The sequence below is a fragment of the Sciurus carolinensis genome, chromosome 5 (genome assembly GCF_902686445.1).
Source record: "Sciurus carolinensis chromosome 5, mSciCar1.2, whole genome shotgun sequence".
Classification (NCBI taxonomy): domain Eukaryota; kingdom Metazoa; phylum Chordata; class Mammalia; order Rodentia; family Sciuridae; genus Sciurus; species Sciurus carolinensis.
In genome coordinates, this window is record NC_062217.1 from 29,698,817 (window position 1) to 29,724,743 (window position 25,927).

General features: G+C 37.4%; 1 protein-coding gene across 3 annotated transcripts in view; it reads right to left on the minus strand.

The window, feature by feature from the left end:
* The window catches only part of Stard13 (StAR related lipid transfer domain containing 13), a 522,899-nt gene that overhangs the window by 206,034 nt on the left and 290,938 nt on the right, over positions 1–25,927 (minus strand). The window contains exon 1 of one of the 3 annotated variants that reach the window (XM_047552397.1): positions 20,773–21,159. The exons of 1 other annotated variant lie outside the window; for it this stretch is intronic. In XM_047552397.1, coding sequence (XP_047408353.1) covers positions 20,773–20,896 — 124 coding nt within the window. In that variant the 5' untranslated portion in view covers positions 20,897–21,159. Of the gene's footprint in view, positions 1–20,772; positions 21,160–25,927 lie in introns of those variants that run through there. One more of the 3 variants, XM_047552399.1, reaches the window with a different exon arrangement.

The following is a 25,927-nucleotide window of genomic DNA, read 5'->3' on the forward strand; positions in this document are numbered from 1 at the left end:
TTATTCTTTGTAGAGAAGATAGAAAATTTTAAAAATTAAAATCTGTATAAAATCTTAATATGACCTAGGATTTTGAACCACTTTCTTCACTAAATCTTTGTATCTGAGGTATTTTAAAGAATTGATTTTTACCTCCTTGATCTCTTTATGGACTGAACTAAATTATCCAAATGTCAAACACAAAAGGAGAGGGAAAGAGGAAAAAGGTAAAAAAAAAAAAAAAAAGTAAAAATACAAACACTGCCTCTTGAAATAACTGTCTGATACATAACTTATGAACCTCAGAAAGTCACCCTCAGTTCTATGAAGCCTAACCTTGTTACTTAGAAACAGAAAAGTGAAGCTGAAAGAATATCTAATCCATCAACTGATGAAAAGTGCAAAGGAGATTTGTATCCATCTCACACTCCTTCAAAAACACAAGCACTACATTTCAATGGAGTTAAATATAAGAGCTTCCTTTCAGAACAACTGTAAAAATCACAGGATGTACAAAACCATTTTAAATAGGTAACAAAAATAAACAGGAAATCCCCCTCATCCCCACCTGGCATTACTCTGGCTGTTCCCTGTGCTGAGAGCATCCTGAGATTTATCAACCAGAGCCTTCTGTGAGAATTTTCTGTATTTAAATACCTCATCAGTACACTGTAGCTTTATGAAGAGACTATAAAAGTAAGAAGTTAAATTTGAAATGAAATTTCATTTTGATATATTTCAATTAGATAATGTAAACCAGACATAATACCCTATGTGCTGAGTTCCTTGGTTTAAGCTATTGTGTTTGGTTTTCTTCCTGTACTCAGACATTTAGGGAAAGGAGAGGAAAACATGTTGAGACCATCTGTTTTATAATAGAATGGTGTTTTCAAAGTGGGGTTTACAGATCACCTGCCTCACAATTTCCTTGTAAAAGTCTTCAAAATGCAGGTTCATGGGCCCCAATCTGTTAAATTTCCCTTTTCATGGGTATGTACAAATTAAGTACATTGAAAAAGCACCTTGGAGTGATCCCTTTTTACTACAATTTGAGATTAACATAATTTTGTCCAAGTGTTTACACATAATTGATTCTATTCATTAAGAATATGATCATCCCTTGGTATATGAGAGTAGGTTCCAGAACTCCCTAGATACCATACCCAAGCAAACTCAAGTCCCTTATAATATAAAATGGTAATTAGCATAGAACCTCTGCACATCTTTTCCTATACTTTAAATCATCTCTAGATGATATATAGTACATAATATAATGTAATGCTATGTGAACAGTTGTACACTATATTGGTTGAGGAATAATGATAAAGGGAAGAATGTGCATTTTTAGACCAAACCAAAGCAGGCTAAGTGAAGAGACCAACAATGTGAAAGCAACACATGCTGAAGAGAGGGAGGCACTGTGAAATGCAGGAAGCTACATCAGGTATGCCTACACATCACTTCATTCACATGGAGTCAGTGCAGTGCTCAATGAGCAGCAAATTCAAATTTTGATATTTGGAATTTTCTGGAAAGTTTTTGAATATTTTTGATCTTTAGTTGGTTGAATCTACAGCTGTAGAATAGAAGGATATAGAAGGATGACTGTACATCATTCTTCTGAGTTCTAGTAGTGCATTCACACTCAACTTATTGAGTATTTATTATTAACTTTATTTGTTTATTCTCCATTTAAGTGGAAAGCATTACTGCCCTTCCATCTTGATGTTTTGAGGTTAAATGCATACACCTCAATAGGAGACAGTCTTATCTTAGTCATGAGATTTTGCTCAGGCCAACCCTCAATGAACTTTGGTTGGATTGTATTGAAAATCAGTGTGATGATGACCTACTAGGATTGTTTTAAGAATCGAATTCAATGATATGCATGCCTGATAGTCAAAAAAAGTTATAGTTATTACAATATTCCTTGGAAAAACAATAGCCATGTATTTATCCATAATTAATGCTTTTATCTTAGAGCACCATGGTAGATTTATGAATTTTTTTTTTTTTGTACTAGGAATTGAACTCAGGGGCACTCAGCCACTGAGCCACATCTCCAGCCCTATTTTGTATTTTATTTAGAGACAACATCTCACTGAGTTGCTTAGTACCTCACTTTTGCTGAGGCTGGCTTTGAACTCTGGATCCTCCTGCCTTAGCCTCCTGAGCCTCTGGGATTACTAGTGTGAGCCACCATGCCTGGCAGGTATGTGATTTTAAAGCAGTATTACCATTTTAAAAACACATGTAATAGCTATATATTTGCTGTCCCCACTAAAGGCATTCTCTTGGGAAATCATTTAATTCAATATGATATGCTGGCCTGCTTGAAATGTATTCAGAATACTCTTTTGAATACAATTTAGAAGTGTGTAATGATTATCTGCAAGTGGTTGTTATAATGATCTTCTTGTTTTTATCATTTTAAATAAAATTTAAAAGGAGAGGAAAATTGGTCCTTTCAAATACATAGTAATGGTGCCCAATTTCTGTACTTTGAGAATCAACTTGCTTTAAAATAGTTAAGTCTTTCATGGTTGAACCTGCTGAAGGGAAGGTAATTGATCTTCTTCTGAAATCTAAAATTGAAATCTGACCAAAAAGGAGTGAGACTTGTGTTCTTGTGCAGGTCAAAAGCTAGCAATTTTCAGAGAGGAACTTCAAGCATTACTGGGATAAGGGGATGGACCACTAGTATCATTTGGATGTAAATATTTCTGTATATTTAGAAATCTGTCTTATTTTGGTCTAATCATGCCTAAAACATCACATGCTATCTATTTTTCATATGCTGTCTCTCCTTTTGGTTCTGTAGAAATTGAGTATTCTACAATAAAGAGTTCTATTTATAGTTTCTAGATGAAGTGGGAACCAAGTAGTATAATGGTGATAGAGACTATGGTATGAAGTAGTTTCCTTAATATGTATAGAGGTTTGAGACCTCATGAAATGGATCACCTAGTTCTAATCTTAGTGTCAAAATACTCCTTCATTTTGAGAACCTGGGCCAAGAATCACATATTCTAAAGCCTAAACTTTCTCATTATAAAATGGAGATGTTAATAGTACTGACACTATAGGCAATTAGGATAGATAAAATAATGCCCATGTAGTGCTTAGCAGCTCCATGGCACATGGTAAGGACTGGATCAATGGTAGCTATTGTCAGTTTTTTTAGGAACTCCATTGGTGGGGAGTAATGGGGAAATTCATTTATCTTTTTGAGAGGTTGACCAAGAAAGAGCAAAAGGCATGGATGGGAGTTTGTCTCTAACCATCACAATAATCTCCCTAAGTTAGTTTGTAATTCCCTTGAGGTCAAAAGTACAGTATTAATATTTCCCACATTCTAAGTAGTGGACTTAGGTCACCACAAGATTTCTAAGGGTACCAATGAGTTGTGAGTGGAGGTAGGAATCAGAGTCTGCATTGTCTTCACTTGGGTTCTCTAACAGTCCACTGCCTTTCATATGTAGATGATTTGTTATGCAATAATTTAATTCAGTGCTTTTCATAAAGAATGCCACAGAGGGCCTACTTCATGTGTGTTACTTTGTTGTTGCCCTGGTGACATTTGAAGAGCCCTTAGGCCAACACGATTATATGAGGATCCCGGAGAGCAACTCCAAGTGAACAAAAAGGGTAAGTGTTACAATGCAGCTGTTCAGTGCAGATTCTCAAGTTGAGAACCATGAATTGGTACTTTTCTTCTGAATTTTTCCCCCCTATCATTAGTCAGTATGTTAGAAAAATAAATTCAGCTTTCCATGAGACTGAACTTATGCACAATTAAAGAACTCAAAAATTTTAATGAAATTTTATAAAACCTTTATAACTATTGAACAAAAATCATTTTGGAAATATACTGAAGTGTTATAATTGTGATTTATTATAAGTATTGTAAGAAGTCATTAATTATGACAAAACCCTTAACAGAAAGAATTTTATATTAATTAATTTTTGTGTCCCAAATATGTTGTACACAATCTTGTATAATGCAGGTCACCAATAAATGCTTACAAATGAACAAATACAGTCTTTGAGGTCCAATTCAAATCTTTTTTTTTTTCAAAAGGATCCTTTTTAGGTAACTATTGCCCCCCAAACCTTAGAAAAAGTAGATCAAGAAGTCATACCAGTCCCTCTATCAAGATTACCAACTACCCAGTCTCTGTAACACTTCACATGTACATCTTATACTCATTAAATCTAGAACACCTGCTCCAAGATCTGAAATGAAGAAGCCCCAAGAGACTATACAGGGAATTCTAGGAGGTCCTATAGGTCCTGCTAATTCAGCAAAAGCCATCTTTAAAAGCCATGGAGGACCTCATACTCTTTGCAACATTCATGCAAGCAAAGACACACTAATGGTTATCTATAAACTCATAAAGTAATTTAAAAAGAAATTAATTTAGAAATAATGGGCACAAAAATTAATAGGGGCTATTGATGTATATGATAAAGCAAAGAAAATTGATTCACATATTTATGTACATATGTGCCTTGACTTACTATGGGGTTACCTCCCCATAAACCTATTGTAAATTGAAAATATTACAAGTCAAAAATGCATATAATACACCTAATATCCCAAACATAACCACTTAGTCTCTGTTTCCTTAAATGTGCTCAGAACATGTATATTAGCCTACAGTTGAGCACTATCATCTAAAACAAAGCCTGTTTTATAATAAAGTGTTGACTATTTCATGTACACACACAGATGGGTATTTTGTAGACATAATGGGATGGGAAAACACAAAGCATTAAAAAAAAAAAAAAACCCACTGGCAACACTGTATATTGCAGAGTATCAGTAGTTGCATTCTCATGATTGTGTAGTTGACTGGGCACTGCAGATTGTTGCTGCTGCCCAGAATCTCAAAAGAGGAGCAGACATCATATCACTAGCTCTGAAGAGCAAAATACAAATTTCAGAGTACAATTTTTACTGAATGTGTATCACTTTGGTACCATCAGAAAGTCAAAAAATTGTGAAGCTGGGGATCGCCTATAATCTTATTTTATAGGAGAATTTGCAGATTACTCAAAACCTCACCAAATACAAGTTCTGAAAGCTCATCTTTTGGCTCTGTCTACTTCAGTCTTCACCTGCTCTCCTACTTGTAGCTTGTAGCTCTCAGCAATATTGAATAATTACTGATTCTATTTCCTGCCTGTTTCTTTGCATATGCTCTGTTCTTCCCTCCTCAGAGCGCCTCTCTTTTAAGGTCCAACTCAGAGGTCCACTACTCTGCAAAGCCACTCCATCCTCTGACCTATCTCCACAGTTTGTACATTCTTCTAGTCCTGTACTTGTCCACAATTTCTTCATTAGACTCAGTGTTGCTTCATTCTCTTATCTAATACAGAGCATAACAGATGATCTGACATATAATATTCATTTAATATTTAATAACAAATATCAGAAGAAAATTTTCAACTGAATACATCTGAGAGACATATTTTTCAATTAATCCATTTAATAAAGGTTTTTGATGAATGAGAAAATCAAATTTCTCTCATTTATATGAAAGTCTGAGGATCAGATGTTATTTTTTTCCTTCTTTTAAGTGATGGGCATTATTGGACTAGCAACAGAATATTTTTGTATAACTGAGATGTGAACTAAGTATGATCTTTCTGGGAAGCCTCTAAGAGGTCTCATTGCTTCTACTCTTGGCCTCTATTATCTTCCGACCTTTTGCATCATAAACCAAGCATTGTTCTCAGAAAATCATACCCAGACTACTTCCCAGACATAAGGCTATAGAGAGCCTGGCTGCCTGTCCATCCCACATTTTGCCATTCTGACCCTCTCAGCACCCCAGCCCCACCCACCTCCTGCTTCAGGACTAATCCCGTCCTATTTCCTGTGCCTAGAACTTTTTCCTTCAGACCCCTACTTCAGTGCCACTTCCCTGGACAGCAATCTCAACAAAGGAGTGCCTGCTTTTGACTCCCCAAGTTGAAATGCTGAAATTCTAACCCCCAACCCATTAAGATTGTGAGGGTGCAGAACTCACAAATGTGATTAGTGCCCTTATAAAAAGGAGGTTGCTTTCTCACTCTCTTTCTACCATGTGAGGATAAAACCAGAAGAATGTGGCGTTGTGGAAAAGGGTTCTCACCAGAACCCAACAATACTGGCTTGGACTTCCAGCATCTAGACTGTGAGAAATAAATATTTGTAATTTAAGCTGCTCACTCTATGGTTCTATTTTAACAACCGAAACTGCTGAGACACTTTCCCTATCAGATCCAAAACATCATCCCCTTCCATTATCTAGCTCCCATACTTTTTTTTTTTTCTTCATAATATGGTATTTTTAACATTTATAATAATGCATTTATTTATTGTTATCTGTCTCTACCACTTTAATGGAAGATTGATTTTTGTCTGTTATATTCACCACTGAATCTCTAGTAGCTGGGACAATTTTTGGCATAGCAGTTGCTTAATAAATATTTGTTGAATAAATCAAGTGAATGAGAATCTTGGAGTATCTATGAAAATAAAGTCATAATTTACAAAAATTTTCAAGTAATTCCATTATTTTCTGTACTTCTATAAGGTATTAAAAGTGGTCAAAAAGGAACTTTTTAATCTTATATAGGTGATAAAATAAATGTTCAAATTTCAGCTATGCCTTATTCATTTTTCCTACCCTAACAGCAGTGTTTGTTACCTTTAGTGGTAAAATGAGAACTTTAATTGCACTTTAGAAGGAGGTTAGAAGATAGGAAAAAATTATCTTCCATAAGCCCACAAAGCTGACAGGTGTGTCAAATACCTGGGGGTGGGATCATGGCAGAGCAGGCAGCATTTAGGGTCATCTGAGGTGAACTCAGCACTTAGGAGAGAGCAAGCAGATGCCTTTAATATCATTTAGCCAGGCAGTCCTCTCTTTAATCAGTCACTGAATCAGTGAGGCTGGCTGCCAACAAATACTAATAATACTTAGCTCAACAAATACTAATAATACTAATAATAATAATAATACTGTCAGGCTTTGCTTCTGACAGTAAAAAGGTACCCTCCTTCCCCTCAGAAAGTCTATATTCTGCCTGGCACAGTGATGCTTGCCTGTGATCCCAGCAACTCAGAAGGCTGAGGCAGGAGAATCACAAGTTTAAGGACAGCCTTAGCAATTTAGCAAGACCCTGTCAAAATAAAAAAAAGGGCTGGAGATGTGGGTCAGTGGTTAAGAGTACCTCGGTTCGATCTCCAGTATCCAAAAAAAAAAAAAAAAAAAAAAAGTCTAGACTAATTTCAGAAATATGCATTTTGCCTATTGATTTGCTAAGTTCAGAGTCACCTATAATCCCAAGAGTCAATAGGTATGATTTAGAGTTAGGCTTTAATCTCAATTTTTTTTAAAAAAATATTTTTGTTGTTATTGTAGGTGGACACCTCTGTTTTTTAAATTTACTTTTATATGGTGCTGAGGATCGAACCCAGTGCCTCGCACACACTAGGCGAGTGCTCTACTGCTGAGCCATAACCCCAGCCCCTAATCTCAAATTTGTCATGAATAAGATATGTGATCTGGAACAGGTTAATTTAACCTCTCTGAGGTTCAATCAATTCTTCTAAAAGAAATGGCTTGGACAAGATAATTTATAAGGTTTCTATGCCTGCTAACATTTTATGGTTCGTTGAGTGAAAAAAAAAAAAAAAAAAAAGAAGAGACAGATATGTTGACTAGAATTCTCTTGGAATATTAAAGGGGTTGAATAAATAAAATATGATTTTTCCCCCAATATCAGTTTGTCTTTTTGAATATGGCTAGGCAGAAATTCACAAAAGAAATAGGAGAAGAGACTCTGCCACTTCTTCAATAACTGGGTTATTTTACTATGTGATTATACAAGGTAGTTGAAGGGTTTTTTAAAATGTAAGACAATGTCTCTCTATTGTACTACAAAAGAAATCTTGCTAAGAAGATAAAGCAAGACTGATACAGTAGAGAGAATGAAAAGCAGAAGAGTGAGGTCAGCAGAAACCCCACTCTGTACTTTACCACCTGTGCAGACCACAGGCCTCAGTCAAGTTCCTTACTGAAGTTTCTTTCTTATTCCATCTTTAAAATGGGAACAATGTACACAGCCTCAGAGTCATGAAAAGATGACCTATGGAAAAGTCAGACACAGCAGTCCCTCACTGAAGTTGGGCCTTCTGGTTTCTTACCTCCCAAGGAGTACTCAGACATGGGAAGGGAAACCTTCCTGAAGAGGGAGGGGGTCGCCAGAATGGCACTGGCAATGAAGTCATGAGGGACTTGAGCTAGTCCTTGAAAAAATGGGTAGGATCTGGGTAGGCATAAGGGAAATGAAGTATTAGACCAGGAAAACAGCATAAGGTAAGGAACCTCGGATAGTCATGAGAATTTAGAGTCTACCCCCACTCCCCAATCTTTGGGTGGGAGGATAGTAGTAGGCAGACTATTACTTGGAAAGCTTGTTAAAAAAATACATATTACCTGCTTCCTGCACCACACAACAGGTCTAATGATGATTCTAAGGATCTGGAGTTTACAAAGCTTTATTGACAGTTCTAATGGGTCATCAGGTTTGGGAACCTTGGGTTCAGTTAACAGCAACTGACTGCCCTGGAAAGAGCTGAGCCACACTAGGCAGCATGAAGGTGACTAGAAGAGCAAGCCTGGAGTAGGAGTCTGGATTCAGATCCTCTCTGCCATGTGCTGGCCTTGGGACTCTCTGGAATCACATAAATTTTCTTATCCTCCTTTGTTTTATTAATGTAACAGTGATCATAGCATCTACCCTGCCTCCCTCAAAGGACTTTTGTGAGAACCTATTGATTTTAAGCCATTTCATTAGGCGATAAACACTTAGCTTTAAAGTGTTCCATAAATATTCATCGTCATTATTACCAAGGAGACCTTTGGGTGCCAAAATGCCCTGTAATACCCTATGGTTACCTTGAGTTAGCAGTGAGGCTGGGATCTGAAAATGATAATGTGTTGTCCCTATGACATTCATGAACCTTCCTCAGTGTTATACTATGATTAAGGCATGAGTCTTGGAGGCTTCTGGCTCCACAAATGTTATAAGTCATAAGAATCACACCACTCTCACAAACGTACATAGCTACAGAATGTAAGTATGCACCTTGAACAAGTCATTTAACCCCTCTAAATCTTGGCTTCTTCACCCATAAATTGGGGACAGCAGCAGTATTCAGAGTGCCCTTAGACATTCACCATGTGCTGGAAGTGAAATAAAAGCTTTTTCTAAATCACAGCAAGGTGCTATATATATGAATAGTGACCCTGGTAGCACCTACTGGGATGCCTGGACATTAAATGACAAAATCAGTAAAGTGCTTAGCACAATTCCTAGCATGTCAAAGGGCCCAATGCTGGTAGCTTTTATTTAGTATGATATCAGCAGTTCATTGCATTCTTCAGGTTTTGGTCATTGTGATCAAACTACCAAACCAGAATGACTTAGAGGAAGAAAAACTTATTTGGGCTCATGGTTTCAGAAGTTCAGTCCATGGTCAGTTGGTTAGTTAGATGGCTTCATTGCTCTGGGTCCAAGGTGGTGGAAGGGCATGGTGGAGGAAAGCTGCTTACCTCATGGTAGCCAGGAAGGAGATATAGATGATAGAGAAATAGATAGATGATAGATGGGGGGAAAGAGAATGGAAGGAAAGGAAAGGAAAGAGAGAGAAGAGAAGAGAAGAGAAGAGAAAAGAAGAGAAGAGAAGAGAAAAGAGAAAAGTAAAATATTTAAACTCCAAGGCACATCCCCAGTGACTCATCTCCTCTAGCCATGCCCTACCTGCTTAGTTACCCACTACCCAATAATCCATTTAAATATGGATTAATCCACTGATTAGTTTATGACTCTCATCTAATTATTTCACTTACTGCATTAACACTGGTGCTTTTGGGGAACACAACATATCCAAACCATAACACCCATTCACTCAACATGCACTCACTGGGCATCTCCTGTACCTAGCTACTATGTTAGGGCAGTTGGCATATCACAGGAAAGAGTTTGAGGCATAGGGGAAAATACAGGCATCTGGGTAAATCATTGCATTTAGGTATTCAGACAGAAGAACTTTTCAGAGAGCTCTTATAGTTTGAACTTCTGAATACTGATGACAATGCTACTAAGGTTTAATTTACTCCTACAAATTCAGCACTTCTTATTTGGAAGTAGAACTTGTTAAGACTCTTTGATAAACTGCTTACACATCTCATACTTCTCTAGTGTTTAGAATTAGATATAAAGAACTGGCTTACCAAGCCACTGCCACCTGATTTTCTTCACAGATTACTATCTGTGCCCATCTGGGTGCAGGGTCCTGCTATCAGGCAGATCAACTTTATTGCAATGTGGCCTACAATTCACTGATTAGAATCTGCCCATTTATTTATATGAGTATTTAGAACTGTTCAAATGTATTCTCAGAAGATGTAACCTAGAAGTAAATGGAAATGCATGCACTCCTTGTTTTTCAGTTGCTTGGAAATACATATTTTTTACCTTGTCAAGTGAGAGTTCTATGTATAAGTGCTGTTAGCAAAAGAGGATTTAACCTATGAAACTTTGTGAGTTATGGAAACTTTGTAACCAATCAGTGTTAGTGTTCTTTCCAGGGACAGATGGGTATAATGACAAAATAAAATGTTGGCAGACATAGCCTGAAAATCCCTGGTGATAAATAATAGGCTTCATTACTATGTCTCCTAATTTCCTTTTCTGAGTAAGTACCATAGGTGAAATCTCCATAGGAAATAACTTTAATGGTTTTAATAGAATTGTTTTGATGAATTTATTTATTATGGGCACTATAAATAAATATTTAATTAAGAATTCAAAAAGTTTTCAAAACAAAGATCTGAAAAGTCTAGCATATGAAGAATTGAATTGTTCCAATTTCTTATTATACCTAAATGTCATACTTATAAAAAATTAATTAAAATATTAACTTCAATAAATGTAATAACTAAATTATAATCATTATAACTCTGCAAACATCAGGGGCAATGTTCATAATAATGCTGTCAGAATCAATAAGCAATAAAATAAAACAAATGCACTTTCCCTTTTAAAGCTCACCTTCCGTGAGAGCAAGAAGCACAGAAGATGCAAATTGTGAATTCGCGAATGCTCAAGGGAAACCTTCCAAGGTCCCTTCTAGATCTAACCTCCTCTGATTTTACTTATTACTTTTATCTTACCTATTTAACATAAAGTGAACTCACAAAGTAAGACATGATTCCACAAAGGGTTGGCTTACCCTGAGTGGGACTGGCTCTATCATTTCCAGGGCTCCATGCAAAATGAAAATGTGTCTTCTGAATTTCAAGAATTTCAGGAGATTAGCAGTAAAGCATCAAATCAAGGAATGGATACTTCTGACCAGGTGGTTCCTGGCCTATGAGGTTGCAGGCCTATGGAGTCCACAAGCCCTGCCAGACTGGTGCAGGAACTGCTGAGGTTTTAGGAGTGTTTGCAGGCCCTACTCCTAGCTTATCCCTTTCTTGCTCCTTCTCCAATTATAGCAGATGTAGTTCCAATAATAGAAGGAATCACTTGTTAAGTTGTTACTGTTGGCATAGACTAGGTGACCAAAGCCACATGGAAATGACACTCATGGATTTCCTAGGTTACACTTATAGGCTTCTGCCCTTTTTCTCATCTATCAGAACATTCTATGAAATCCATACAGAGGAGAAACTAAAAGACTTAGGACATTAAGTTCTTTTAGACCCACAATCTAGTTTTATAGATTCATTGATTTTTAAAGCTAAGTGGAACCTGAGAGATTATCCTACTTCAATGTCTCATTTTAATTAGGTCATCATCATATCCCATTTAGTCCAGGAGCAAGCAAATGAATTTAGTTACACAGCTTTAAAGCTGATGGTGATTTTGATGAACAAACGTAAATTGATGATCTTTCAGAAAGACAAAATGTTAGCATAATGAATGGGTCATTCTATAACACTAATGGATCTATTTAAGGTGTTGCCAACCATGCTAACAACATATTTAGTAGTTTATTTTTTTATCCAAGTCAGAATAAGGAAAAGGAGGCAAATGTTTTTGCCACTTTGAAGTCCCTAGACATGAGATCTAAAATGGGTTCAAAAGTTAGGCAAACGAGGCAGATGAATCCAGAAGGGAAAGGGATGGTGGCTTAAGGTTAGTGTTAAAAGAATCTTTTTCCTTAAACAAAAACACATCTCTGCTGCTCTAAGCTGTGTGTGTGTGTGTGTGCGTGCATGTGTGTATTGACACAGTGCTAAGTGCTTTTTAAATATTAACTCATTTAATCATTCATAACTACCCTATGAGGTAAGTACTATGTTTATCCCCCTTTTTAAAGAAGACAGAAATGAAGAACATCGGGATTAACTATTTTACTTCCAAACTTCCTGTTGACATGATAGAGGAAGGATTCAAACCCATGTAGTCTTGCTATAGCAGCTGCTCTTAGCATTGTGATGCTGTGCTGGCGATCTTTCATTATGTCCCAACACTATTAACCCCATCTCTACTATGTGGTTGTATGAACCAAGAGTTAAAGAACATACCCTGAGGACAACTGGGAAGTCCATGCTCCTAGCACTGTAGCTATATCTGTGACAGATGTTTCTATCAGTGTTATAACTGAACGATGCTAATTTCACTGATGTTAACCACTCATTATATACCTGTGATTCTATAAATATGATATTCCAAATAATTTGAATTCTTTTTCCACCATGATGATGTTCCTCTGAAGGGTTAACACTACAATTTTTTTTCATACGCCATTATTGTTTTGATTTAGATTTAAGACCTAGAAATCAAACAACTCAAAGTTTCTCTTTCACTTTCTGAAAACAAAATAGCCTAAAAGACACCAGTTGAAATATGCAAAAGTTTTTTAAACTTATTTTCATTCTAATGATTCATCCCCTTTTATGTTTATTAGTTATGAAGTGTTCTCTTGCCACTAAAAGAAAGATACAATTTATTTCAAAACCATAGGCAAGGGGAGAACTCCTTGTAGCTAGGAAAGATGTAAATCATCATTGTTTTTTGCAGAGCTGTGTGAGATATCCAACTCAACATCAGGCAAGGGGGGAAGGTCTGTCTTGCTCTTTTGGGTCACTGTAACAACCCCTATATTCCCATGAAATGATTGATTAATATAATTTGTACTTTCTACATTTCCTAGATATTCATACACTTGTACTTTAGGATGTTATTCTAATTGTCAATGGAAAACACTTTCAAAAATCCTCCAAGGGACCTAAAAATATTTCCACTTTATCTGAATGGAGGAAGGGTATCCAATTTAATATCATTATTAGTAAATGTATCAATTTTTATGGAGTTGTATAATTATCTCTATTCATTTAATTTTTTACATAGAAAAAAAGAAATATTCAACAAATACCATATAGCATGGTGAAATATAGATAATATATGCTCTATTATACAATATAACAACCATAATAATCTGAGATTTTTACTTTGGATAAAAGTGTTACTAAAGAAATATTCTGCCTGAGAATGTAAAATGGTTTGACACAGCAGATTTGCAAATACAATATTGTGTAGTCCTGGCACATTCTATACTGTTCTTTTGCAATTTCTGGAAGCTTGCTCTATTTCTGGTCAGATAGACCAGTTAAGTGATTTGAGAAGCATAATGAAATTTATGCGCTTTGCCAGGATACAACCACAGTACGGAATTAATATCCTGCACTACTGTCCCAACATGCTTTGACAAGGATGCTGTTTCATGGCTCAATAAATACTTATTGACTAACTACAAACATGACAAAAATGTTTGTCCTTCAACTTGACTGTTTAAGGACTACACATTCAAGGACCCTGAAAAAAAAGCCCAGGAATGTTGTAATACTTTTTAAACCACGTTTGTTTTCATTTTGCAATATCACTAAACTTGCAAAAGGGCAGAATAGAAATACACTATTGGATAAAACTACAATGTCTCCAGGCAAATTTTTCTTTACAAGCTATTTTGTTCAATGTAAAACTTTAAAAGCACAAAAGAAAAGTATATATTAACTTTACTAGGCATACACTCTGTGGCTAACTGATCAGGTTGGTGATTCACACACACATACCAAAAAACATTGTTATCAAGTGGTGGTCTTCAGGAATTTCAGCCAACTAGCTAGGCTTGTATCTTACTCAAAACCACCACCAACAGTTAACATGGTCTTCCTCCGTTTCAGTTCCAGGAGGAAAGTGTGTTTGTTACTTCTAAGTAATAGCAAATTGTAGATAGGCATGGCCAAGTTTAAGTTACTCTCCTGACAAAAGCAGAAAATTAAGTTACTTCCCTTTCAAACACACAAAAATTTAAACTGTTGGTTACCTATTTTTATCAGAGAAATACCACATCAATCAACTTTTTTATGGGCAAAACATAACTAATAAAAGTCAGTAAAGGATGCAGTGTTGGAAAAATCAACATGTATAACCTTTTCTACTAGCTAAGCTTTGTTTAGACTATTCCTAGTATCATGACTTGGAGAACCTTACCTGCCCAATATAAAGTTCTCACCCCATTATACATGAGCTCAACAAGTTATAGTAATTAAAGAAGTATTCATGTTAAGGTCACATTTTATTTAGTTAACTGTATTTTTCTCTTTTATGGGGACTGAGAGGCAACCTTAAGAAGTTTTTCCTACTGTTATTTTAAAATTTTTATTGTTACTTTACAATATAGTTTTTTAAATTAAAAAGGTATTTTTAGTGCGATATTTTTATGATTTTTATTATTCATCACAGTTCTGGAACTAAATAAGCAAATCTATTACAAAAGATTATTCAATATAGTACTACTATTTTGCTAGAAGAAAACAGCTATCTTTCTAATCCTCCCAGGAATTTAGCACATGCATATATAGAACTTGGTCCTTGGCCTTCTCTTCCCCATATCTATATTCTCCTTCTAAATAGGCCTTAGAATTCCAAGGTTTTATAGAATAGTTTGTATGCCTCCCAAATGTATTTCTCTGGTTCTGATTTTCCTTCCAAAGCTCTACTTGTACATCCAATTCTTTGACTTTTACATTTGGATGTCTATAAGGCATTCCAAAGTTAATGTGGCCAACAGAGAACTCTTCACTCCTCCTCCTTCCGTGTAACTGCCAGCTATTCCCATTTCAGCAAACAGCAACTACCCTCCATTAGTGGTTCATATCCAAACCTAGGCATCCCTTGCCTCAACAACCAGTCTGTCACATTACTGTATCTACTTCTAAGACACTTCAAATTCATCCCTTTCTTTTCATTTCTACTACTATCACTCTAGTTCATGTCACTGTTTATGTCTCATGTGGACCTAAAAGACACTGCTGGTAGTAATTCAATCATATCTTGTGACTTCACAAAGTCTTTTGAGTACCAAATTCAAACTTCTTTCAATGGCAAGGTAGTCCAATCTAATAACCTGATCCTGTCAATGTGTCTGACATCATCTCCTCCCATTGACTCCTTTGTCATTATTAGCCAGGCTCTACTGACCTTTTTATTCTCCCTCTGTCCCTGTAATAGGACAAGCTTACTCTGACCTCATTTCTTTTCTAAATTTTTTTTCTCAAAAGTTTTATTAGGGGCTTAGAATACAGGTTGAACATCATTTTTACAAAATGGTTGGTATCAGAAGTATTTTGGTTTTTGAAATTTTTTAGATTTTGGAATATTTTGATATATGTAATGAGATATCTTGGGGATGGGACCCAAGTCTAAAAGGCAAATTCATTTCTATTTCATATATACCCTACATACATGGCCTAAAAGTAATTTTATACAATATTTGAAATAATTTCATGCATAAAAGTAAGTTTGTATATTACAGTTGAAGAGACTCAGGATCTTTTACCCTTGAGGATGATGAAGAAACTCTTTTGTGCACCTGTGTTTTGACCGTAATCCCATCACATGAGGTCATGTGTGGAGTTTTCCACTTGTGGCATCATGTCAGTCTTCAAAAAACTTTCATTTTGGACCATTTTGATTTTGAGATTTTTAGATTAAGAATGCTCAACCTGGATAACACTGTATTAGACTTAGAATTCTATGAGTTATCATGTCATATTTAAGTGCAAATCAGTGGTTCTTAATCCTGACTGCACAGTGGAACCTTCTGTGGAATGTTAAAAAATACTGATGCCCAGGCCTCATCTAAACTGAATCAGAATCTCTGGGAAGGGGACAGGGTACTAGCCCTCTGAAAGGCTTCAGATGATTCTCTGTGCAGACAGAATTGAGAACCCTGATATAGATGATGTGTTCTTCTCTGGTTTTAATTGCATATTTACTTGACTTCAATTGTTTTTTGTTATTGTTCATATAAATCACATCTCAACATAGGCCTATCAAGGGTTATTTTTAAAAATAACAACAACAACAACAATAAAACTGTGACAGAGTAGGAGGGCCTATTTTCACATTAATCTGATAATAAAAAGGATATGAGATACACAGAAAGGATCGGATAGTATCATCCTGTACTTTTGATATCATGGAACACATTTAGATTTTAATAAGGAATTTTTTATGACCCATGTTTTATTCTTGATTTTGCTCCTCATTAAAATCTCAATCTTGTGTTTACATCACATCACAGGATGCTGCTATTGACTTTGAGAATGAATGAACATGTCTTAACATGATGAGAACCCACTGAAATTTGGTGGAATAAATGTTTCTAATGAAACTCAGTGTTTTAAGTTAGTATATTCTTGGCAGCAATATACTTCCTGTGGTTCAGAGAAATTATTTAAAATGAGACTATAAAAGAGATCAAAAGACTTGGATAACAATTAGTTCACAAGCTACCTAAATATTGTTACTTGAGTGTAAAGGAATTAAATATAAGGGTACAATTTCCATTAAAAAGAACAGAGTTTTTAAATAAAGAATCAGAAAGCTTTAGAAAAGTCATTTGGATTTTCTCAGAACTTAGCATTTGAAAAATAACTCAAAATGCTTATAGACACTAAAATATTAAAGGGTATGTGTTCTTCCTAAAGAATTTAATAATGTTATAAAAGTTTAGAATTGTCACAATAGTGAATGATTAGGGAACTGGGGAAGCCAAAAGTACCTGTCGCTCATCCACCTGGAAGAAATGTGTAGTTCACTCAGAGTCTCCCACAGCCTCTCATACTTTCAGGCCCTTCTCTGGTAGTGGGTGGGATGAATCACATAGGAGCTCCAACAAGTTATATGTCCGGCTCTTTATTCATTTAAAATCTCTACAAGCTCATATACTAACCAGACCAATGGGATGACCAGGAGACAAGTTATTTTAAGTGCATGGGGTTATCTTTGTCACTCCTGGAGGGAAGAAAGCAATTTTTGCAGGTCTTTTGCTACTAGTTTTTAATCTAGCTCTAAGTAACAGAGAGCCTTAGAAAGGAGTTGGGGGTCCACATATCTTCACAAAGCCTAGGGAGGAAAGCAGTGTGGTATAATAGGAAATGGTCACAGAAGGCCTTTGACTTCTGATGAACTGAACTTGAATCCTGCTTTGAACACTTACCAATACTGTCATTTAGAAATAAACAATTACCATCACTAAGGCAATGATGAATGTTGAGATGACAGATGAGCAAAACTCTTGCTGACCCCGTGAGAGGATTAGAATTTTTGGAAATTAAGAAGCATGCATTGCAAAAACACTACAACCTAATGGAAATTTAGCAATTACCCCAGAATTGGAAAGCCCAAGTAAGGCCCACAATATCATCTTTAATATTAAAGATATAAGGCCCACAATATTATCTTTAATAATTCCCTTATATAATTTTGCAATGAAAAGAACATATTTGAACATCATTTTCAATATTATCCTTTCATTGATTTCATTGTGTCATTGTGACCTATTAAGAAATGATCTTTCAACTATGTATGTTCCCCTCCTTCTTGAATATGGTCCCATATCACAGAAATCCAGAGGCCTCAATATGCTTAAACAGTTGTATTTCTTTTTGTATATAATCACATTTTCTGTTCAGTTAACAAGACACCTTTTCAATGAAGAGAACTTAAGATTGAAGTAGAATAAAGATTTACTTCCTTGGGACGTAAAAAAGCATAAGGGAGAGAATCAAATATCTCCAGAATTCTCTGGACAAGAAACACAAATTTGTTACAAAGAACTCCAAATGCTGTTCCATTGACTAAGTATAATAAGAAGACAATTTTAGGCAAGTTAAGGAAAAGCCAGCACAAAACTTTTATCTGCTAGAAAAAGATAAACAAAACAAAAAACAAAAAAAGCAATAGCCTTGTATCATCTCTTGGCAGAACAGATGCCCTCTGGGGACATATTCATATAGTTGGTTATTCTGATGTTGCAAACTGAACCATTTAAGGACACTTTTACAAATGAAGAACATATTCACCTAGAATTGATGCCAACATTAATAACTTAAGTATTTCAATGTCTCATGGCCAAAGTTCCATATTTTAGCTACCTTAGCAAAAAAAAAAAAAAAAAAAAAAAAAAAAAAAAACCAAGAAAATCAATTTGCATCTAAAAGCTCCTTCATGGAGTTGGCTTGGTTTTGTGGCAAGCATCCCAGCTTGCTTAGAGAAGCAGAGGTTGAAGTCTGCTTCACAGTGGATTGTTTGGTCCCAGTTGAATAACCTGCTGGCATCTACTATTAGCAGAGTGGTAAGCAGATTATGGGTAAGTAGATATTAATATTTTGATTAAACATTTTAGAACCGCAAACTGCTATTTTAAAAAATAATTGCACTTCTCTAAGAGAGTTCTTATACTTACCATACTGAAACCACTTTTAGCCTTAATTTCTATATATTCATGGTCTTAAAATCTCTACCTATACTTTATTTCCCAGGATCAAAACTTTTCCCCACCACTGCCTTAACTGTAATGCCTAAAATTCATGTGACTATATGACCCTCCTGGACAACTGTAATAGTTTTTACTCTTTACATCACACACGCTTCCCTCTCAGATTTTCTTTTGAAAAAGACAGCACTGTAGTCACTTTCAGTCACAGTTTCTATAAAAACCCAACATAGCCTTGGCAGCTCTCCTAGAAAGACTTCTTATTTCCTCAGGATCCACTGATTTAACAAACTTAGCAAAGTTAAATAACAGAAGCTATGAAAGAGTAAGAATTCTGAAGTTATGAAGCAATGAAAGTTTACTAGACCACAAACATTTCTCTAACACTATCCATCATTTAGATTATACAGTTTAGCACAATAATAGGGAATGTTATTAATTGTTATTAATTAAGGTCTACAATGCATTTACAGGTCTTCAAAAATCACCAGTCAAAATCACTGGGAGACCACAACTTATTTCTGGGAACAGACTGAAAAACCTGTTTATTTCTTGGGTGTTCACTAAATGAAGCCACAGTGCTGGAGAGAAAATATGGGAGAACATTTCATGCTCACCACAGTGAGTACTGGAATCATCCATAATGCCTCCTTCTAATTTAATTAGCCTGATAACGACCTTCTGCTCGAGGTGGTAAACCAGAATGCTATCAGGTTGTTGGGAAGTTAGGGTACCTGAATTTTAAGGGCAGAACATTAGCAACCTACAAACTATTAAACCTATAGTTCAAATAGGAAAAGGGAGAGGAGCTGCTCAAAGAGGGTTAAATCTCCCTCTTCAACTGTGGCATCCTTCCTTTCTACAGATCTCATGCCTCCTTCTCTAGAACTCTCTGCTACCCCTGCATTATTATCTATCTCAGGAAATACCTCAGGAGATGAGGTCAAGGTTCAATTGACTCATGTTCACCTCAGAGGTCTTTCTAATCACACTTCCCCCAATTCCCGAAGCATCTTCCAGCAGGTCACATTTGAGCAAAGGAGGGCAGAACCCTATACTGCCCTGTAACTGTGCTGGGGAACTGGGCTACTTTTCTTTATAGGACAGGTATTTTGCAGTGACTAAAGGGACTTAGTACTTCTAAGAAGTACTCTGAGTAGGCCAGACCACTCACTATGCCCCTGGACCTACAAGGTAATGGTTCCAAGGAGCATGCACAGAAGTGAGGACATGGCAGGAAGGCTGGGGGGGTGGAACGAAGTGGGCCACGCCTTCGGACCTACACAAGGATTCTTAAGGACCTCTTGGCTCAGAATCATCATCTTCACTCTTTCTCTGATTCCTGGGAAATGGATTACCGAAGGCAGGCCCTTCTTTGCAATCCCAAACAGAAAAGAGCCTGATCCACAGCAGGATAGGGGTGCAAGCAGCTGGTTACTGGCACCAACAACTGTTCCCTGTTTTCCTCTACACCTAAACCTTTAGTCTCCCAGAGCTTTGATTGTGCTTCCTTGCCTTGTACTGACTCTCCCCTCACTAACCGAGTGGACGTGTACCGCGTGAAAAAGGCAAGTTTGGGAGAGGGGCAGCCTTCGGGGAAGGTCATTTAGGCTGGGGTGGAATGGGATAGCAGAGGCACAGAGGCCAGCGCAGGAAAAGCTGCCACTGGGAGAAAGTCTCTCCAGGTGACCCCTGCTGGTTCTCTCCATCCGCGTGGAGCACTCAGGCAGTTAGCACGCACACGGGGTGCGGAGCCCACACCCACCCGCGTGCGCAGCGCTGGCCCAGGGAGGGTGTTGCATGCAGCTTGATCGACCCAACCTCAGGCACTGAAACCTGTGCCCAGACGACCCTGCCATCGTGGGACAGAGGGGCCCAGGCTGGCAACACGGCGGCGCCTCCTCCCGCCCCCGCGGGTCCCAGAGTCTCGGGGCACCGACCTGCCAACCGTCTCTCCCGGACGTTTTTCCACAGCAGATCCCAGGCTCTGGCCGTGGAGTCTCGTAACTGCTCACTGATTGACCTCCTGAGGGGCGTTTGGAAAGCTCTCCGTTTGCTGGTCATTTTAGATCCGTCCTCATAACGACAGGCGGGCTCACCACAGCCACTCCCTCGTGGCTCGCGACTCACACTACCCAAGACTGGAGAGGCCAGACACGTAACTCCAGCTGGGGTCCCGGGACCCTCTGCCGGCGCGACATGAGTCGGTCCGGCGCTGGGAGGTTCCGCCACGCGCTCAGACAGGGATGCCTTGCCCGTGGAGCACCCCGCAAGGCTAACCTCGGCGCTTCGTCAACTCCTCACTCCTTTCCACTTTCCCTCTCCTCCCCTCCCCTCCGCTGGGCGCTCCTCCACTACACTTCTCTCCCTCCCCTTCCCTCTCCCTCTCCCTCTCCCTCTCGACTGTCTAGCGCCCCACTCCTTCCAGGAGAGCGCTTTCTCTCCTTCCCTCCCTCCCTCCCTTTCCTAACCTGACAGCTTAGTCCTCTTGGCCCCAACGCACAGCATAGAGCTTCCAATTCCCCTTTCTCAGTTTCACCAAGAGATCAGGGGCTGTACCATGTTCTTGCTATTTCCTGATACTTGTCATCCTTCAGTCTCAGAAAAGGCCACCATCACAATTGTAACGAAAAATGTGAATAAAAAACCCTTAGTGCCATAATAATTCATCAGTTTTCCTGAGTTTAAGTCACTTGAAATGAGCTTCTCTGTTAGGCTGACCTTCTGGAGTTCTAAACTGGTAACATAATATTTTTAATCTTTTAATTTTCACCAATAAAATAATTACCTGAATGTAATCCATAATGAAATTAACATGGATTAATGAAATTAACAAATATTTCCATTGCATAAGCAGTGAGAAAAATAATTTTCAAAATATTAAAGTCAAACTGTGAGGAACCTATACAACATAGATTTGCATACCCTGGGAAAGTATATGTATTCATACACAGTTAAAAAGTAAGTATTATGAGGAAGTGAAACATGAAAATAAAATAATTTTAAAGTGTTTTAGCCAAAAGCATAAAATAGGTTTTTAATTAGAAATTAACTCCAAACCTGCAGCAAAGAGAGGAAATGTATTGACTCTTTAAGAAATACAGCAGGAGGAGACCACCAAATCTTTCCTGGGTTTCAACTCTTAGTTCCTAAGGCAAGACAAAACTATCTCAGCCTCAGGGTGTCCTGCAATTTACAAGGATTTGTTTCTAAAGTTCTGTAAGGACCTCAAAGAAAGTAATCATGCCAACATTTGATGTGATTCATGATGTTCAAATGCCCCATGGGAAGTTTGAAAATTCAAGAAAATCATTCGGTCCTCCATTATACAGATCACTACTGACTTAGAATAGAAATTAGCAACTATCTAAGTATTCTTTGTACAGTTCTGTTAGTAAATATTTCCTCTACCAGTTCATATTGTTGGTGGAAAAGTGGGGGAATAATTATAAAATAGTCTTTATTATCTTATTTTAAATATTTAAAAGAATACACTGATGAAACTCACTTCAGAATAAGCTAGAAAATAATGGTGAGCTGTTTTTGTGCCATCCTGCTAAGCCTTTGAAGTTGTCAGTTATGAAGCAATAAGGCATGGATCAGAAATGGACTTGAAATTGTGGCAGCCAGTTACAGACTAATCCAGATTGCCTTCTGGACCCATGCCAAATGCCCTTCTGATTACATCCTCTGTTTTGTATGCACGCAGTAGGTAGTAAAAAAAAAAAAAAAAAAATGCTCTGTAAGTTTGTGTTCTCTTAAAGTGGCTGCTATACAGTATAACAACAAAAACACAGATACATTTCCTGGGAAGCTATGTATTCAACTTTTAAAAGAGATCTCTTATTGAAGCAGAGGCAGTAGTTATAACATTATATACACAGGAATAGAACAAGGAATATTCAAGTTATTTCTCTGATGATCATTTAGCTCCAAAGAATCTGAACCCTTACTACTTTCTATTCTAACATGTATTTTATATTCAGATGCCCTGTATTAGGACTGATCTGAAGATAGAATCTGGCATTTCAAATTAGTTTAGTTCTGGCTGGTTCATGAGTTGAGGACTGTCTAAGAGAAGCTGATGAAAGACTGAAGTGATCTGCTTGGAACAGGTGCTGACTGAGAGCAGCTTATGTCACACAGCATGGCCCAGCCCAGCTGCTGGCCCTGCTGGAGGAATCTCACAGCTGTGCAGAGCCACTATAAATGCAAATGTTTCAAACGCAAAAGAAAGCTCAGGGCCACTGGGAATCTTTTATACAGGTCCTCAGTATCCACTCTCATTCTTCATAAGATCTGTTTCAGAGTTAAACCAAAGGTGGAGCTTCTCCTTCCCCCGCTGGGGTCTTCTGCAGAAAGCAAAGGAAAATACCACTTACTCCAGAGCAATGAAATCAGGCAGCTCCCTGCCCCTACCTGTTTCTGGCTTACTCCCTTCCTGCCTATCACAACGGATGAGGTGTGGTTCTTCCTGCCCAAGACCTAGCCCCTAACCTGTACTCTACTCTCTAGTCCTTCTTTTTCCTATGGGAAGATTGCTGCATCTGCTATTTCCCCTATGTCCCCCTCTCATTAGGTTCAACCCTCAAGTCTCATCCTTTAACACAAACCAAAGCCCAACAACAGCAACTATAATAAAGCACACTGCCTCTACCTTCTATCTCTTGGGGGTGGGGGAGTACTCCTTATCAGTGCTGCACTGTGGGCTCCCTTACTATCTCATTGAAACTGTTCTTATAATGACACCAATAAATCTACTGGTTGTCCTTTCTGGGACATGAGGGCTACTGCACACTGCTGACTATTCCCTTCCTCCTGACACAGTCTTTTCTTGTGGTGGTCCTGGGACATCCTTACCTGGGCTTCTCCTTGTCACACTAGATCCCATGTGGCCAAGAACATGGCTGGAGGAACAGTCCCATGTGATTCTTTTGTTTCTGCCCTCAATAGTAACTCCCTAGAGGCTTGTATTGTGTGTGACGTTACACAATCCACTTGGTACATTGGAAGGACTCAGTCTATGCTACCAACCATAATACTATTATTATTACATCACTGTCTAGCCCAAGTCTTTCCCAAGTTCTTATAAGAAACCTTGACACCAAGTCTAAATAATACCATAATTCCCTCCTAAGGCATCCAGTTTAATTCCTTTGCAGTATTCATACACTTTTGTACATTCTGTTTCTGTGTTTGTGGTTGGTCTCCAGGTGGATATGTCTTACTCAATTGTGGATCTTCAGAATCCAGAACAGTCCCCGATAGTCTGACTCAGTAAATACTTGTAGAATAAATGAAGGACTGTATTCTAGGATCATATTTTGTTTAACTTCCTAATGGACATTTCCACAACTTTCCCTCCAAATCTGCTCTTTCATCTCTATGTCTTATGTTAGCCATGTAGTGCTACTAGTGTCCAAGAGAAAACTAGAAGACATGCTAAGCTCCTCTAGGAGTCCTTGTATTGATTACTTGAATCTTTCCCTGACTCTCCATCCCCATACTAACAGATTTAGTTCAGGTTTTCTCTTTTCCTCCCCTGGGTTTCAGAGTAATGAGGTTCACATTACGGGGTGTTACTCTCATTCTGCTCCATGTCTTTATGCAGTAACCCTGTTTGAATGCCCTTGTCCCAAGTATTTTTCCTCATTCATCTTTATTCGACTTGAATACCACCTTCTCCTGGAAGTCATCTATAAATCTCACTGGCTGGCTGGTTCTTCCTCTACTGTGTTTTCATAGTGCCTTGGAGCCACCTCCAGAGGAGCACTCATTGCAGAGCACTGTGTATAATTCTGTGTTTCCTCTCTGCCTGCCCACTAGTCCTGAGATCCCCCTGTTGGAACTGGGACAGTACTTTTATTTCTGAATCCTTTGTGTCCTTTTCAGTGAATAGCACATAGTAGGGTGATTTACTGACTAAATAAATATTCCTATTATTTTAGATGACTATTACCAGGATTTGTTCCTCAGTATAAATATAAATTTTAATTATACTTATGATGTTATGGTTTCATTGTCATTAATTACTATTCTCTTCTCATATGAATTTTATCAATTTAAATATAAAGACTATATGTATTGATGATTATAGTTTTTAAACACAAAATTATAATTAGAAACATTAAAATCACCTGTATCAAAAAAGAGTTGATAACATTTGAAAATTTTCTTTTCAGTTTTTTCTTTGTATATTAAAAAAAATTATACCAAATTTTACATTTTTTTCAGCTACCATTAGGTTGTAAGAATTTTCCCTATTTATGATATCTTTTAAAATAGATTTAAGCAAATACATAAAATTCTATTGAATAGACACATCATAATGTATTTCAAAACTTTTATAATTTTGAACATTTCCCCTCAAATTTCTGAAATTACAAATAATCTTGTGATAAAAAATTTGGCATATGGAAATTCTTTTAGCGTTATGTAATTAAGATTCATCATCATAGGCAATAGGCAGAATTTGCCACCCACTTATTTATGTATCTGAATGCCAATGCAATTCCACAAATTCCTTATCTCTTTTATTCCCTTTCCCATGTTCAACTCTAATTCTGTCTAGTGCTCCCTACAGAAAAGTGGAGAAGCAACTTCTACTGCCTATTGGGTATTTTGTTGTTGTAAATCTTTGCTTAAGAACAGAGCCCAGTTTCTAAATGTACCAAGTCAGAAATTCTATGCCAGAAGCCCATGGTCAGTTCATAATTTCATGTGATTTCCAGCTCTACTGTGGATAACTGTCCTCCTTAAAAGAACTCTTTTCCTTTTGCTACTAGAAAGAAGGGTGAAGAGCTCTTAGAACTTTTCCCTTGCAAGTTCTTTCCCAAGAGAGATATGATACAGTAACCTTTCCTTAGGTGCATGCTTTAGGCTACATTTCAGGGTCTTGTTGTTGAAGATTCTGGAGAAGCAGACTTTTCACGTCAGGACTTTGGTTCATAGTCAACAAAGTGAACATGTCCTGTTTGGTGTGCTTCAGTGCTCCATTGCCATCCTCTAAATCTACCTGTCTTGCTTTGGGGGTTTGGTTCTATTAATTAAAAAAACAATGGGCTCCATGCTTCCTCAGAAGCAAATTTAGTCTTA